The sequence below is a fragment of the Doryrhamphus excisus genome, chromosome 8, assembly GCF_030265055.1.
Source record: "Doryrhamphus excisus isolate RoL2022-K1 chromosome 8, RoL_Dexc_1.0, whole genome shotgun sequence".
NCBI lineage: Eukaryota > Metazoa > Chordata > Actinopteri > Syngnathiformes > Syngnathidae > Doryrhamphus > Doryrhamphus excisus.
Window position 1 is genome coordinate 15,259,396 of NC_080473.1, and position 13,855 is coordinate 15,273,250.

General features: G+C 37.6%; 1 protein-coding gene across 1 annotated transcript; it reads right to left on the minus strand.

Moving 5' to 3' along the window:
* Window positions 1-203: 203 nt before the first annotated feature.
* On the minus strand, window positions 204-12,340 carry mpzl3 (myelin protein zero-like 3). The gene is made up of 6 exons (XM_058080764.1): window positions 11,896-12,340; window positions 10,789-10,955; window positions 3,009-3,222; window positions 2,588-2,744; window positions 618-687; window positions 204-478 (listed from the first exon to the last, which is right to left on the minus strand). The coding sequence occupies exons 1-6, from the start codon at window positions 11,960-11,962 to the stop codon at window positions 398-400; spliced, it is 756 nt and encodes a 251-aa protein (XP_057936747.1). The 5' UTR covers window positions 11,963-12,340; the 3' UTR covers window positions 204-397.
* Between the last annotated feature and the right edge of the window lie 1,515 nt (window positions 12,341-13,855).

Consider the following 13,855-nt stretch of genomic DNA (forward strand, 5'->3'; position numbering starts at 1 on the left):
GTATGCCATCAGCTTTCCCACGAGACATACGATCCATGCATTGTGTTAAATATATTTAGACAACGCATCGGTCTCATGTCATGTCAAAATTAACGAAAGCAAATACAATTCTAAAATATATATATTTTTACAAATTTGACAAGGAAATTTGTGCAATGCAAATCTTTTTTCAACATTATATACACTAAGTACAGAATCTCAAATGACATTCAATATTTTTATTACTGTATAACCAAAATAAGGCAATAAATTAGACAAAATAAATCTATTTCCTTCACAATATTACATAGAGATCTCTACCAACCTGACCTGAAGGGTTGACACGTATATTAATTGTGCATTGATTTCCATTCAGTACGACCACCAGCAGGTGAAACCAGAGAGCCAGTAAGAACCTCTAGCACTGAGACTCAGCATAACCTTCATGAACGGACGGATCCTTTTTCACGGCGCTGTACTCGTACTCGCTCTCGGAGTCCTGGACACAAAGACAACATGACGTGAGACACATACCTACAAAAAATAAAAAGTAAAAACTAAATTAACTCTGAAGTCTGAAGAGAAATGATCCCTTAAGTTATTCATAATGTAGTATAATGGACAGGTGTATACTATACCGTCAGACATAGGTCACAGCATGTGCCCCCCGGGGCGTAGCCCCCCACTGGCTGGATGTCATGCTCCTCACTGATGAATGCAGAAGGGTCAAGAGTAAGTCGCCATAGTAATTACAAAAAAATGTTAATTTAGACCACACATACGCGCATAATGAAGAGGTTGTGATAATTGAATGCACCTCACTGTCGTCTAGTCACAACCAAGTGTTGTTCCGAGGAGGACTAGTGACATGTTTATGAGTTAGTGTTACAATTGATCCGATTTGAAGATCAGAATAAAGTATTTAAAAAACAGCGACGAGCGTCACACTCTGTGTGGGGACGAGAGGGATGGCTTGACATGCAACATTTTTATGTAATTAATGAAAAAATAATTGTTATCACTGTTAACACTCTATTGTTGACAGCCCTAATAATAATATATCATAATCATAATATTTGCTTTAATATTCTCTTCCTAACAATGCCATCTTTCATTCTGTCCAATTGTGGAATTTACACATTTTCTCACAAGCAATTTGTACTGTTTAACATTTGCAGCATTTCCGGAAACAATGGCTTCTCCAATGTATTAAAGAGCAGCATTTCTGTTTGTGTGTACTTTACCGACTAAACATCTCCACTCTTTTGCTGTGTGTATGCGAGTAAACTCGCTTCCCCCACAAAGACAAAATGACAGCATGACTGACAAGATGTCTCCCTCTGTTCAGGATTCTATGATGTGTCCTGGTGCTGAACCAATAGTGAATCTTTGGAAATCACTTGTTTAGACCTTCCATCATTGTTTCCAAATCAAAACTAGGACATGAATGTGTTAGCCATGTTCTGCAAGTTCTGTAGTGGATCCGGCAACTGTAATAATGCTAATGCAAAGTACAAAGAGAAGAAAGTACAGAATAATTAATGGTAATGGTAATATTTCATTTGAACATGCATCAGATTACAATTCATTAATTGTAATTACATTACATCCCATAATCAGTTCCCAGTTCCACATGTCCAAAAGGAGTAGGAAGAAGCAAAGCTCATTAAATCCTACCCGTCCATCTGGTACTTTTACAATGAGTAACTGTTACATTTGTTCACTTCCTGCTTTCCTAATATAATTTAATTTTTTTTTGTTAAATTAAATTAAATTAAATTAAATTAAATTTTCATCACATACCGAAGTAGGAGGTGATATGAGCATCCAATGCCATAATGGGTACCATAGTAAGTGTCAATATAGTGATATATATAGCACATCATGACTGGTTCAAGACTCTTCATCCTTGTATTTAGCAAACATCAACTGCTTGTATTGTTTCTTGAATTCGCTCATCGTTGTGCATTGAGTTCCTTACTCAACTCCTTAATCAGAATTAAGGGATTCTGTTTTAAATATTGTACTAATGTGTTTAATTACAGCATAGACCAGTGAACAGTGAGTGGCGTAAGGAACCTCAGGACAGTTAGTTGTTCTGAAAATACGTGTCCAGCTACTGAAAACACTGTTTCTTGACTCGTTCTTTCACGACATCCTCTCATTTCTCAACAAAAATTAGTATGCTGCAGTTCCACTCAGGTTGTGCATTTGAATGTGAAAAGGTTTCATCTGGAGGGTCGGTCTTCCACTGCCTGTCCGCTCTCTTCTGCACTTTTAGTTTGTGAAAGAAATGTATTGTTTTGAGTATTATCACTTAATTGTTTGTATTTTCCACACTCTGAAACAGCCATTGATTTTTTGTTTGTCCTCACAAGAGTCACAGGTATGCTGGAGCCTATCACTTGTTCTTAGTTGTTTTTAATTGGCCGTTAAGTTTTACAGATTAACCAAGGAAATGTGTTCAAAAGTCCATCCCAACCTCGACCTTAAAAGGATTCCTTAACCTTTGCAAAATTAGCAGTTGAGAGGCACATCCATGCTAACCAACGCTGGGATAAACCCCCAGGAGACTCACTCCAGTGATTGGCTGAACAAATCCACTCACCCTTCTGTGACCTCTATGGCTGATCTGTAGCCCTTAGATTGGCTGTGCTGTCTCTTGGGGTAAAACATTCGTCCAATCAGAACCAAGGTAAGGATAGTGGAAGGGATGAGGACGAGAAACAGGAGGACGGCAACATCTGAGAAGCGAATGCTGGGTGCTGAGGAGGAGGAGGAAGATTTGAAGTCCTTAAATACATCAATTCCACAAGTACTTTTGCTTTATCTTTGCCAGTATGGTCAGAAACTATGAAATGATCTTAGAAGGCAAAATTTATGTGTCAAAAATAGTCACCATGTTGCTAACGAGCAATGGAACGTTAAGCTTACACTTTACCACGCCCCTGTAAAATGAGCCTTCAAGTTAATTAACATTCATTTTTCATAGTGAAAAACGAATCATTTTGTTGGATGAAGCTCCTTACCCTTTGGTGTGACAGTGAGTACGGTGTGCGAGTTTGGAGTTCCGTGGACGTCAGGGGGGTTTCTGACTGAGCACGTGTAGGTTCCATTATCATTCACTGTAGAGTTGACCAGCGAAATGGAGGCGTCACCCCTGGCTGGGCTTCCTCGCCACTGAACACGCCCACTGAACTGACCCTCCACAGGAGGGAAGGCACGTGAAGAGAAGTGGAAGAACTGAGGAGGGCAGAAAAGAAGAGGTAAAAATACGATTACTACTAATACTACTCACAAAGTAGATCACAGGGATTAGTATAAATATGAAAATGTACAGGGTCAGGCAAAATGATCTGACACATTTGTAGGTTAAATAAAACGCAAATAAAGTAAAGAAACAAAAAAGTGTTCATTAAAAAAGTACATATAATGCCATTCTGTTCCATTATGTTTTAAAAATTAAATCAGTTCCGGCGGTGCGAGGTCGGCCAGTTGATTTTCATTTCAATGTAGCTCTGAAGTTGGTAACCCATAACCCATACGAGATCATGTCTACAGAGATTGAAGTGCAAACGGAACGCTCGTCGTGTTGCAGTTACACATTCATTTGTTTTGATAAACGTTTCCACGATGAAAGCGCGATGCTCACCAGTCCAATTCATGGCAGCAACTGAAAAAGAAACAAAAAACAATGGCATCATAAAGAAACAAAGCAAAATGGCATTATATGAAAAAAAATCGCATTATATGTACTTTTTGAAAATAAAACACTTTTTTGTTTCTTTACTTCATTTGTCTTTTATTTAACCTACAAATGTGTCAGATCATTTTGTCTTACCCTGTATACGTTAATTCTGCCAAAGAATATCAGCTAAATCTGAAGAATAGCATCTCTCATTACCATAGCAACACCTGGCTACTTACCCCCCACCCCCCACACTTCATTCCGTAAGCTCAGTTCTGGTTGAATTTCGGTGACGAGGAACCTAGTTCCAGTTAGTTGGTGTTGCCACTTAAGTACAGTTTGGCTTCTCAGAACGATATGCATTCAAAAGAGTAATTCATTTCCATCACAAAAATGCATTACTTTCTCTCCCATTATATTACTGTGCACTGCTGCTTGTCCATTGTTGTGTATGTATTCCACAAGCTCATCCACGCATGTTACTCTTTTGAAAGAATGTTGTTTTGAGAAGCCAAATTCTACTAAAGTGACCCCACCAAGAAACCGGAACTATGATCATCATCACAGGAATCCGACTAGAATTGGACTCATGGAACCAAGTGGAAGAATATGTCCATGACTAAAATGTAATATCTGGATCCAGAAATTTCTCTAGATGATCGTCCCAGAGAAATATTCATTATTCATATTAAACAAGTGTTTAATAGGATTTTTCATGTTAGATTTAAGCTGCTACAAAATGCTCATTGTGGCTCAGATCTGGCACAGCTGCTTTTGATCCCGCATAGACAGAGATATAATATTTTAAAATTGTGTGATTTATTAATATGAAGTTCTTAGGAAGAATTATCTACAGTAAATCCAGGTTAAGGATAATCTGTTTCATAAACCAAAGGAAGACTAATCACTGTAAATGAAAGAAAATCACTTTTGAAAGAAAATGAAGAGTCTGGCGACAGGTGGTGAGACAGATGGGGGGGGGGGGGGGGGGTGACAGGCACAGTGAGGCAAGCCCAACGTTCAGTCTGAGAAATATTGATACAAATCTGGTCGACCAAGAAAATATATGGAGAACTAATAATACACTTAAACTGTAAAAGGTACTCTTGGTACGAAGGTTCTGAACTCAAATCAGTGTTGGGGTCTAAATATGTCAAAATGTCAATGTAAAAAGCAAGTTTTTCAAGTTTCATGTCAAAACTTTGCACGTACCTGCAAAAATGAATGAAAATGCTTTAATATCAATGCCAGTCAAATCTCGACAAAAATGTTCCCCTAAATTTTGCCAAGGTTCTCGTTCGGTGTCGTGGTTATCGTACAATCTTGCACGTAACTGTAACTCTTGTATTTTACCCTTTTGTATGTTGATAGCATTGTTTGTTTGTTCAGCCATTTTGGATCACATTTGGTTACACAATACCACGGTTTCCTCGAAGGTAGAGGTCCTCAGCTACTGGTACCGGTCCGTGGTAGAGCAAAAACGGACAACTTTCACCTGCAATGGTTGCAATAACCTTTTGGCGCTTTGATCGAGTTGCAGACTCCGATCGAGTCGTCACACACGATAACCCACGCAGAAAGCTTTCTAGATCTTCCAGATTCTGCACCTCTTTCTGCAGTGTTTCGACGGACTGCTTCCAATCCGAACGGTCTATTTAATATACTCCACTCCTGGCCCTCTTCGAGGTACGCCCACTCTGCTGTGATTGGTGACACTCCCAAGCGCTCCCGAGGACTTCTGGATGCGTAGGTGCGCGTTTACTGATTGCAGGCAATCTGCAGTCTGCATATAAGGAAGTCTGGATCGGATTCAGGTCAGTAGAACTCATGTTGGAAAAAAAATGTAAAACCGAGTGTGGGCAGCCATCTTCTACTGCTTTTATTTACTTTGTACCTATCATCATATAGTACATGCCACATAGTTGTTTTTTTTTTTTTCGACAAACTGTCACCTGTGGTTAGAATATCTTCATAAACCAAATGAGAAAATCCATCATTAAGTCATCTGTATCGGTCAGGTTGTGTTCTGACCAACCGGCAGCAAGCAGCGTTAGATGGTAAACATTAAATCATCCAGAAGCTTTTAGATTATTTGACACATAAGATCCACTTCTACAGGCCATCATCTGTACTCTCAAAGCAAATCAGACAGAAGTTTATTGATTTCTTCTTCTTCAGAAAAAACTTGGATACATTTCCAATCCAACCAATTCATACAGTTCCTCACATTTCACTGTACGAATAAGAAAAATATGTCTTTAAATGCAAAGAGGACATAATCTTAGATTTGAATAATGATAGCCATGCCAAGAGTTTTAACGGGCATTACCGTACATTATGAATATTGGCTGCTGAAAAACATTAAAAGGGGAAGTCAGCTGGCAGGATGCAGTGCAAGTACTCATCCCATTAACAACTTGCAAATGCAATGCTCCACAAATTAAATAGATTAGACTACTTGAGTTAAACAAATCAGGCATAAAGTATTGTATTCTGATTTTCAAGATGAAGTGGCTCAGTGTAAATCGCGTACGTTTCAATCACAGGCAGTCACAGAAGCTGTGTTCCATCCTTCAAGTTTATGACTTTCTAAATAAATCCAAATCCTGTAGATATTAAATACAAAGCCGACAGTCTCCTTTACACTCCTTAGTCATTGTTTACAACATATTGCTTAACTCTTATGCCGCAGGGACTTGAGACGGCTGCGAGCTAGACAGCTAGCAAGTACGCTAGCTGTTATGATAAACAAATTGTCGATAATTGATATTATTGACAACATTTTTTATTAATTATATGGCATAATAATGTGACTCCAATGAATCAAAAGAAATAAACGTTAATTTCTCAAGCTTACTTAACATTCCAGTTGGAATATGAAGGGAATTTAAAATAAAATAATTGAAACAAACAAAGAAGACTTAAAAAAACAATGAAAATAAAATCTACATAACCAACAAAAATATTAAAAAAATAGACTCCAATAAAAACTACACACAAGAATAAATAAAATTGAGTCTTTCTAAAGAAAATGGCCGGCAAAATTACTGACATCATTTTTATTTATCATTCCATGAATCGATTTATTGATTATCATGACAGGCTTAGTTCAATGGCTCTCACCAATGCCTCCCTCCCAGGGGTCCAACCCCTATTTTAGAACTGCCATAGTTTCTTATGAAACTAATGAATCCAAATAAATCACAATTTTTATATGTTAACATTGTAAAAAGTTTTAAAAGGTTTTACAAAAAAAATGATGGTTGATGCAACAAATCGGTCATGTCACAGCATCTCAACCAAAGTAGCAGTTGCACCCAAAAATAGTAAATGTTTGCAACCGGGGCACAATGCCAGCAGTGTCAACAGTTGTAAACGACTCCTGTAAAAGCTGAGACAAAGAAATCAAACACAATAACAGTGTCTGAACAACTACTGATACTGAAAGGGCTTTATGCTTTTACAACCGTGTTTATAGACTAATTGTGGCCATGGTACACATCCTTTTGCCGTCTATTATTTATTCTTTTTTTTTTAGTTCATGGGGAAGCAAGCATGCTGGTTCATAATATACAACTTATTTATATAGTCTTTCAATAATTCTCAAGTATAACGCTTATTGTCAAGCATCAAACAGAATTCATATAGTCACTGTTCCAGTTTGCTATGAACAATCATTGTTATTTGACTGATCAATGCTGCCTTCTGTCATCAATCAATTTAATTCTCATCGGGGCCCGGATTTAAATATGTAGGCCACTGAAGCACTGTGGCGGTTGCGATTGCTTTGGCTGAATAAATTGTATTTATGATGGAGCTTTTCACATGCTTATTCATGGTCTGGCCCGCTGTGATATACGACCAGGAACATGCAGACATATAAACCTGCCAAACGCAGCTAATGAAATTGGATGGAGAGTAAATACTGGCTTGGAAATGGGAATTGGAAACATCCAGACTTGGTATGATCCATGGACAATATCGGACTGCTACACATTATGCATTTGGGATAAATTAAGCAAAGCAGCCTTCCTAATAGCTGGATCGGGTTAGAATTTTAGTCCAGATCTCTGTCTGTGGACTTTGCATGTTCTCCCTGTGCTCATGGGTACTTTGGTTTCCTCCTACACTCTAAAAAGTAATTCAGAGTATCTGTTGACACCACTTGATTTAATACATAAATGCAATGTAAAAAATGTAATTAATTAATTTAGATAAACTTTAAGTGGCTAACTTTATTTTTTAAGTTATGTTCAAATAATAATGTTGGCTATTACATGAACTTAATTTTGCATTATATTTTAATATATTTGGAAATTTATCATCAAGGTACTGCTACTTAAAAAGCTGTGTGCATTGTTATTATAATTAAGTAGACAACAAATTAAACTACTTTGAATAAAATGACTCGCCCGAAGACAGCTGGGATAGGCTCCAGCACCCCCGCGACCCTCGTGAGGAAAAGCGGTAGAAAATGAATGAATGAATGAATAAAATGATTAAGTCAGTTGGCTTAACATATTTTTTTGAGTTACGAACTTAAAAACTTGTCCCTATGACAACAATTATTCAGTAAACAGTACTTGAAATAAGCTTTGAGTGAAGAGGAAAAGCTAATTCGTGCAATGCAATATCGTTTTTTGGGTCAAAGCAATTTTAAATTAAGTTGTCATAACTAAGAAAGACTAATAGAAACTGTTGCGTTGATTTTTTTTGTTGAGGCTAAACATTTATTTTTTGAGTGTATGTTCCAAAATCGTGCCTGTTAGGTTAATTGGAGACTAAATGTCCATCTGTGTTGATACTTGCCAGTAGGTTGTTTTTCTATAGGTGTGCCCAGTTCAGGGTATACCCCATCTCTCGCTTAAAGTCAGGTGGAATAGGCTGACAACACCCGTGACCAATAGAATGACAGAAAACCAATGAATTAAATAAAAATTGTTGTGTTGGAGCAAAAAAAAATGTGATGCCGCAATTTTCGTAATCACTTCACATCTTGACATGTTGATTTGAAACACATGCTCGTGCATGCTAACATCACAATCAAATTAGTGTTTTTCTTCTCCTTCTCTTCCTACGCACTTTGCAACTTGGGCTTAATGACTAAACCAACAGTACTTCATATTAGATGAGCCGCAAAACATTAGCCCTCACTTCGCTCTGAGTGCTCCTATAGGAAATGATGGCATATAGAGTTGCAACTACCACAGTATGGATTCCAGTGGTCCAAATGCAATTACACACAACCGCATTTGATGGCCATCTTCACCTCCAAATGGAACTGCTTAAATTATGTGGTGCTTTTTAGCGGACTGGTAACTGAGGCTCGACCCTGATTGAACATGGGAAGAGGATTGAGTGCTCGTATGGGTTGGAGAGGAAACTTGGATGGCATTTAGGAAAAGACCACAATACCACCGTCGAGGAACGGAATTTAGGCAGCTGTTCACGTGAGGTTTCTGGGGAACTCTCTGAAAGAGACAGAAGGTGGGCTGAAATGTGATTGAGATTAAGACCGACACTGATGAAGCACATCATTTGATCAGATATCTAAAAATAGAAACTCATTTTAAAAAGTTAACTCCGTTTAACCAACATAAAACTTGATGCTTGTTGAAAGAGGAACTTGTTTGTGTGGTGTCATATTGACTTTGGTTCAAACATCATGGTAGCGCAACCAAACAGACCAGAGGTGATGTCATTTCTTGACTTTATGTTATCAACCAATGGCAACAGAATGAATGCCAATGGCCTAAAGTAAACTCATCCATGCATCTTATATGCCACTTATTCTCATTAGGGTTGCGGGGGTGTGCTGGAGCCTATCCCAGCTGACTGGCATAGTAAACTCAGCTAAAGATTAAGATGGGGACCAAAAGTTACAGCTTCCTATGACCTATGACCTTCCTGTTTCCAGCACTTTTAGACAAATGTAAAGGAAATGTTTAGAAAAATGCTAAAATTTTATCAGTGCCTTTAGTCTTTTATTTTTCACATTTTGAAAAATCTAAACTTGCAAACTTGAATTTGTGCCACGTACCAAAAATAAAGCCCACGACGACCAAAAATGGCTGGTCGTTCGATACCATTATTTTCCTCTTAGTAACTTTACTTTTGCTTATCAGCAGGCCACTACCTGACTCTTTACTTCGGCTAGCCTTAGCTTTAGCCTTACATCGACTGTTAGCTGTCAGTCAAGCAGAAGAGACAGTGGCTGACTTTCAGACCTTTGCCGAGGTGGATAAAATCTGTTTCATATGTAAGGATTTATTTATTTAATTAAAAAATATATAAAAAAATGTCATCCAATACTTCTCTACAAGAGAGGAGAAATATGATCTCAGGGAAGAAGTACATTTGAAACACTTCTATGCTAGGACTACGTTATGCTAGCCATAGCATTTCAGTATGTGGAATCAAACTATGGAATGGATTGAGTAAGGAAATCAAACAATGCACAACGATGAGCCAATTCAAGAAACAATACAAGCAGTTGATGTTTGCTAAATACAAGGATGAAGAGTCTTGAACCAGTCATGATGTGCTATATATATCACTATATTGACACTTACTATGGTACCCATTATGGCATTGAATGCTCATATCACCGAGTACTTTGGTACGGGACAAAAAATTACAAAATTTTAAAATAAAATAAAAAAAACTATAATGGAAAGCAGGAAGTGAACAAATGTAACAGTTACTGATTGTAAAAGTACCAGATGGAGGGGTAGGATTTAATAAGCTTTGCTTCTTCCTTTTGGACATGTGGAAGTGGGAACTGATTATGTGATGCATTCAATTGTAATCTGACGCATGTTCAAATGAAATATTACCATTACCATTATGGTAGTTAAATGCAATGAAACTGGAATGAAGACAGGGTCTGTTGGGTTCTTTAAAGCTTTGCACACAATTTATAAGGGGAGCACTTACTCTAGTGCATATCTAAATGAATCGAGGTACCCAGTTTGGTCACTAAAGTAGATATATGGGCACATATTAAACCTACAAGACAGTGTGATAGTGATCATATAAAAAGGAACTTTAAAACAAAAACAATATGACCATTCAGATGTTGACTATGTGAAAATGCATGTACGTATGTCATCTTCACTCACGGTCTCTGGCGGCCCTCCAGTCTGAGGTCTGTACGACCAGTCGATAATCATCTTGCTGGTGGGTCGGCTGGTAGAACTGAAAGTGCAGGACATTGTGACGGTGTCTCCTGCGGATGCGTGGAGTTCAGCCGGGGAACTCACAGTGATGGAGGAGACAAGTGAAGGATCTGCAAAAAAGGGAGCACAGCGGTGTCGAGCAATTTAATGAAGTGAGTGAAAATTGGACCTTGTTAAGCTCAGATGGAAACATAACTATTCTTATGTAATTGTTCATTCCTTTTTTCCATTTTAATCATTTCTAGCATTTTCAACCACTTATCCTGTCAAGGGACAGAAGCTGGAGTCTATCACAGCTGGACACCAGTTCCATTTAAAGATACAGCAACCAGGAGTGTGAAATGTCAATAAGAGCCATTTGACTGTAATATAATAGTTCATACAGCAGCTGGGTGTAAGTATTTTTATTCTTATTACTTAGTAGCCAAGGGAGGGGGTTAAGGAGTTCAGATCAAACGTGGTGTGAAAAAGTGTTTGCCTTTTTCCTGATTTCTTTTTTTTGTCACACTTATATATTATTAATATTTCAGATCAAACAAAACAAATTGAAATATTAGCCAAGACAACACAACTGAACACAAAATGCAGTTTTTAAATGAAGGGGCAAGAGGTGGCGTGCACCCTGGACTGGTTGCCAGCCAATCACATGGCACCATTTTGGATATTTTTAGTTAAAAAAAAATAACAACAATTATTATCACCTGTCACCTGTTAATATAACTATTTTTCTCCTTACATTATTCCTTTATGACACCCCTGGCGTAGGCTCCAACATGTTTGTAGGTTCACAGGAAAATAAAGATACATATATTGTGCTTATATAGATATTATTTCCTAGTTTGTAGAAACTGTAATGTAGTTATACAGAACTATACACTATATACTGTGAAAGAGTGGGAGTACATGAACGAATGTACAAACCATCCACCTTGGAAGTTTTTCGATAACATTTCCAAAGTGTAATATAATGTATTAATGAGTTAGATATCCGTGGGTGAAACGCCTGCTAAAACTGCATAATGGAAGCCGAACTATGGCCTGTTTACTCACCGAAATACGCCAGCAAGAACAGCAACACGATCTCCAGTGAGCAATTCCTTTGGAACATTCGACTCATTTTAGGGATTCAAAAAAAACACCCACTTGGAGTCGACTCAAAATGTAAAATAAAAAAAAACGCAAATAAATACTTCAAAGTTGTAGAAAAAGTCCACCCATTGTCTCGTTTGTCGTGACTCAAAGTCTCCGTTGCGTATCAGAGTGACTACCTGACAAACAGGTGTAGCAGGAAGTGCAGCAGAAGCCATCGGAAGTAAATAGTTGCGATATAAAATATGACCGTTTAACGTCACTAAAATTGCTCTTAGTGGCTTAATGTGTGTAAAAATGTACCTTATTGACGATCAAAAAGGCTTGCTTTTTTTTGGTTTGTTCTGTTTAATTAGTAATGACACAATCTACTGTTTGTGTCAACAGTTGGTGTCATTAGCTAAAAACACACTATTACAATGCATGCGTTAGCATCAATGCACGTTTCTTTCAGGTTCAAATAATCTTAGTTTATTTGCTCAGCAAGGTTGCCCACTAGAGGCCGCTGTTGCAAAAGCCCTGCTGGAATTGTTTGCAACACAAGCTGCACAGGGGATCGATCCCAAAATTGCTAGTGTCGATACCAACTAGAGTATATTGGGTTTTTTTTTTCCATGAATGCCTGTGTTTGTTGTTGCATTGTTTATTTTGTTACATTTTTCACGTTGTTGTATAGTATAAAACCCATATATAACCCATATTTGCTGCATTGTTTACAAAGTCAGCAGATGCATTTTGAGACCCAGGACTGACTTTATTTTTGTTTTTAAGTACTAGTGTGTTATCTATTTTCTATGCCGCTTATCCTCACTAGGGTCGCGGGGGTGCTGGAGCCTATCCCAGCTATCTTTGGGCGAGAGGCGGGCTAGTGTGTTATAAAATTATAAATTATAATTATAAAGTAATTATATATTATATTATATTATATTATAAAGATCTAATATCTAAAATTATAAAGTATATATATATATATATATATATATATATATACATATATATAAATATGAAGAATTTCAAGTAAAAAGTATCAGTATAAATATTGCTATACTGGCCAAGAATGGTATCAAATCTACACCAAACTGTGCAGTACCCCCCCCCCCCCCCCCCCCAAATGTACATAAACACTGACCAGCAAGTTAAAAGAATGACAAAAGTGTTCCTGGATAAAAGTACAAGTCTACCAATGTACACATGAAGTGTATTTTGCAAGGGATCCATTAGCGGTATCAGAGTCCCTACACTGAGACCGGAGTCCCGTCCTTATCGCCCATGCCGTTCTCTTTAATGCCAAACGTTGGATGCCTTGATGGTACCAGTTTGCTATTTATGGACATGCCCAGTTATCCTCGCCTCTGATCTCCTGTCTTTACTACAGTAATTGTCTCTAATGGATTGAAGTATTTGTTTTTTTAGCATTTTTTTTGGTTCTGCGGTGCTTTATCTTTTCCCATAGGTCATTTCTTTTGAAGTGTATTTATGTCTTTACTTGGTGTGGTACATCAGTCGCCAGTGTCCTGGCAGCCATGTTGCATATATAGTATATTATGGTACATGGAATGATGATGGTGCAAATCAAGTGGAATGCACTTAATTATAATAAGTCTCACTGCTATAGCTGGAGCTATAGATCTCATGTGAATCAAAATTAAAAAAAAGTTTTATGACACAAAATCAGTGGCACATTTTGCAACAAATGTTAATATGCAGTATCGTATTTTCATAGGTTGACATGAGGACACAGCATCTTACTGTGTGTAGATATTATGTAACCGTTCCCACACTGATGATGTGCATATCAAGTTTTCCTTTCAATATGTGACTACTTTATGTATTATATCAAGTAATCTGCTTGAGCTCCTCCTCTTTATGCTCCATCTTTACACACACACACACACACACACACACAGCACAGTATTTGCCG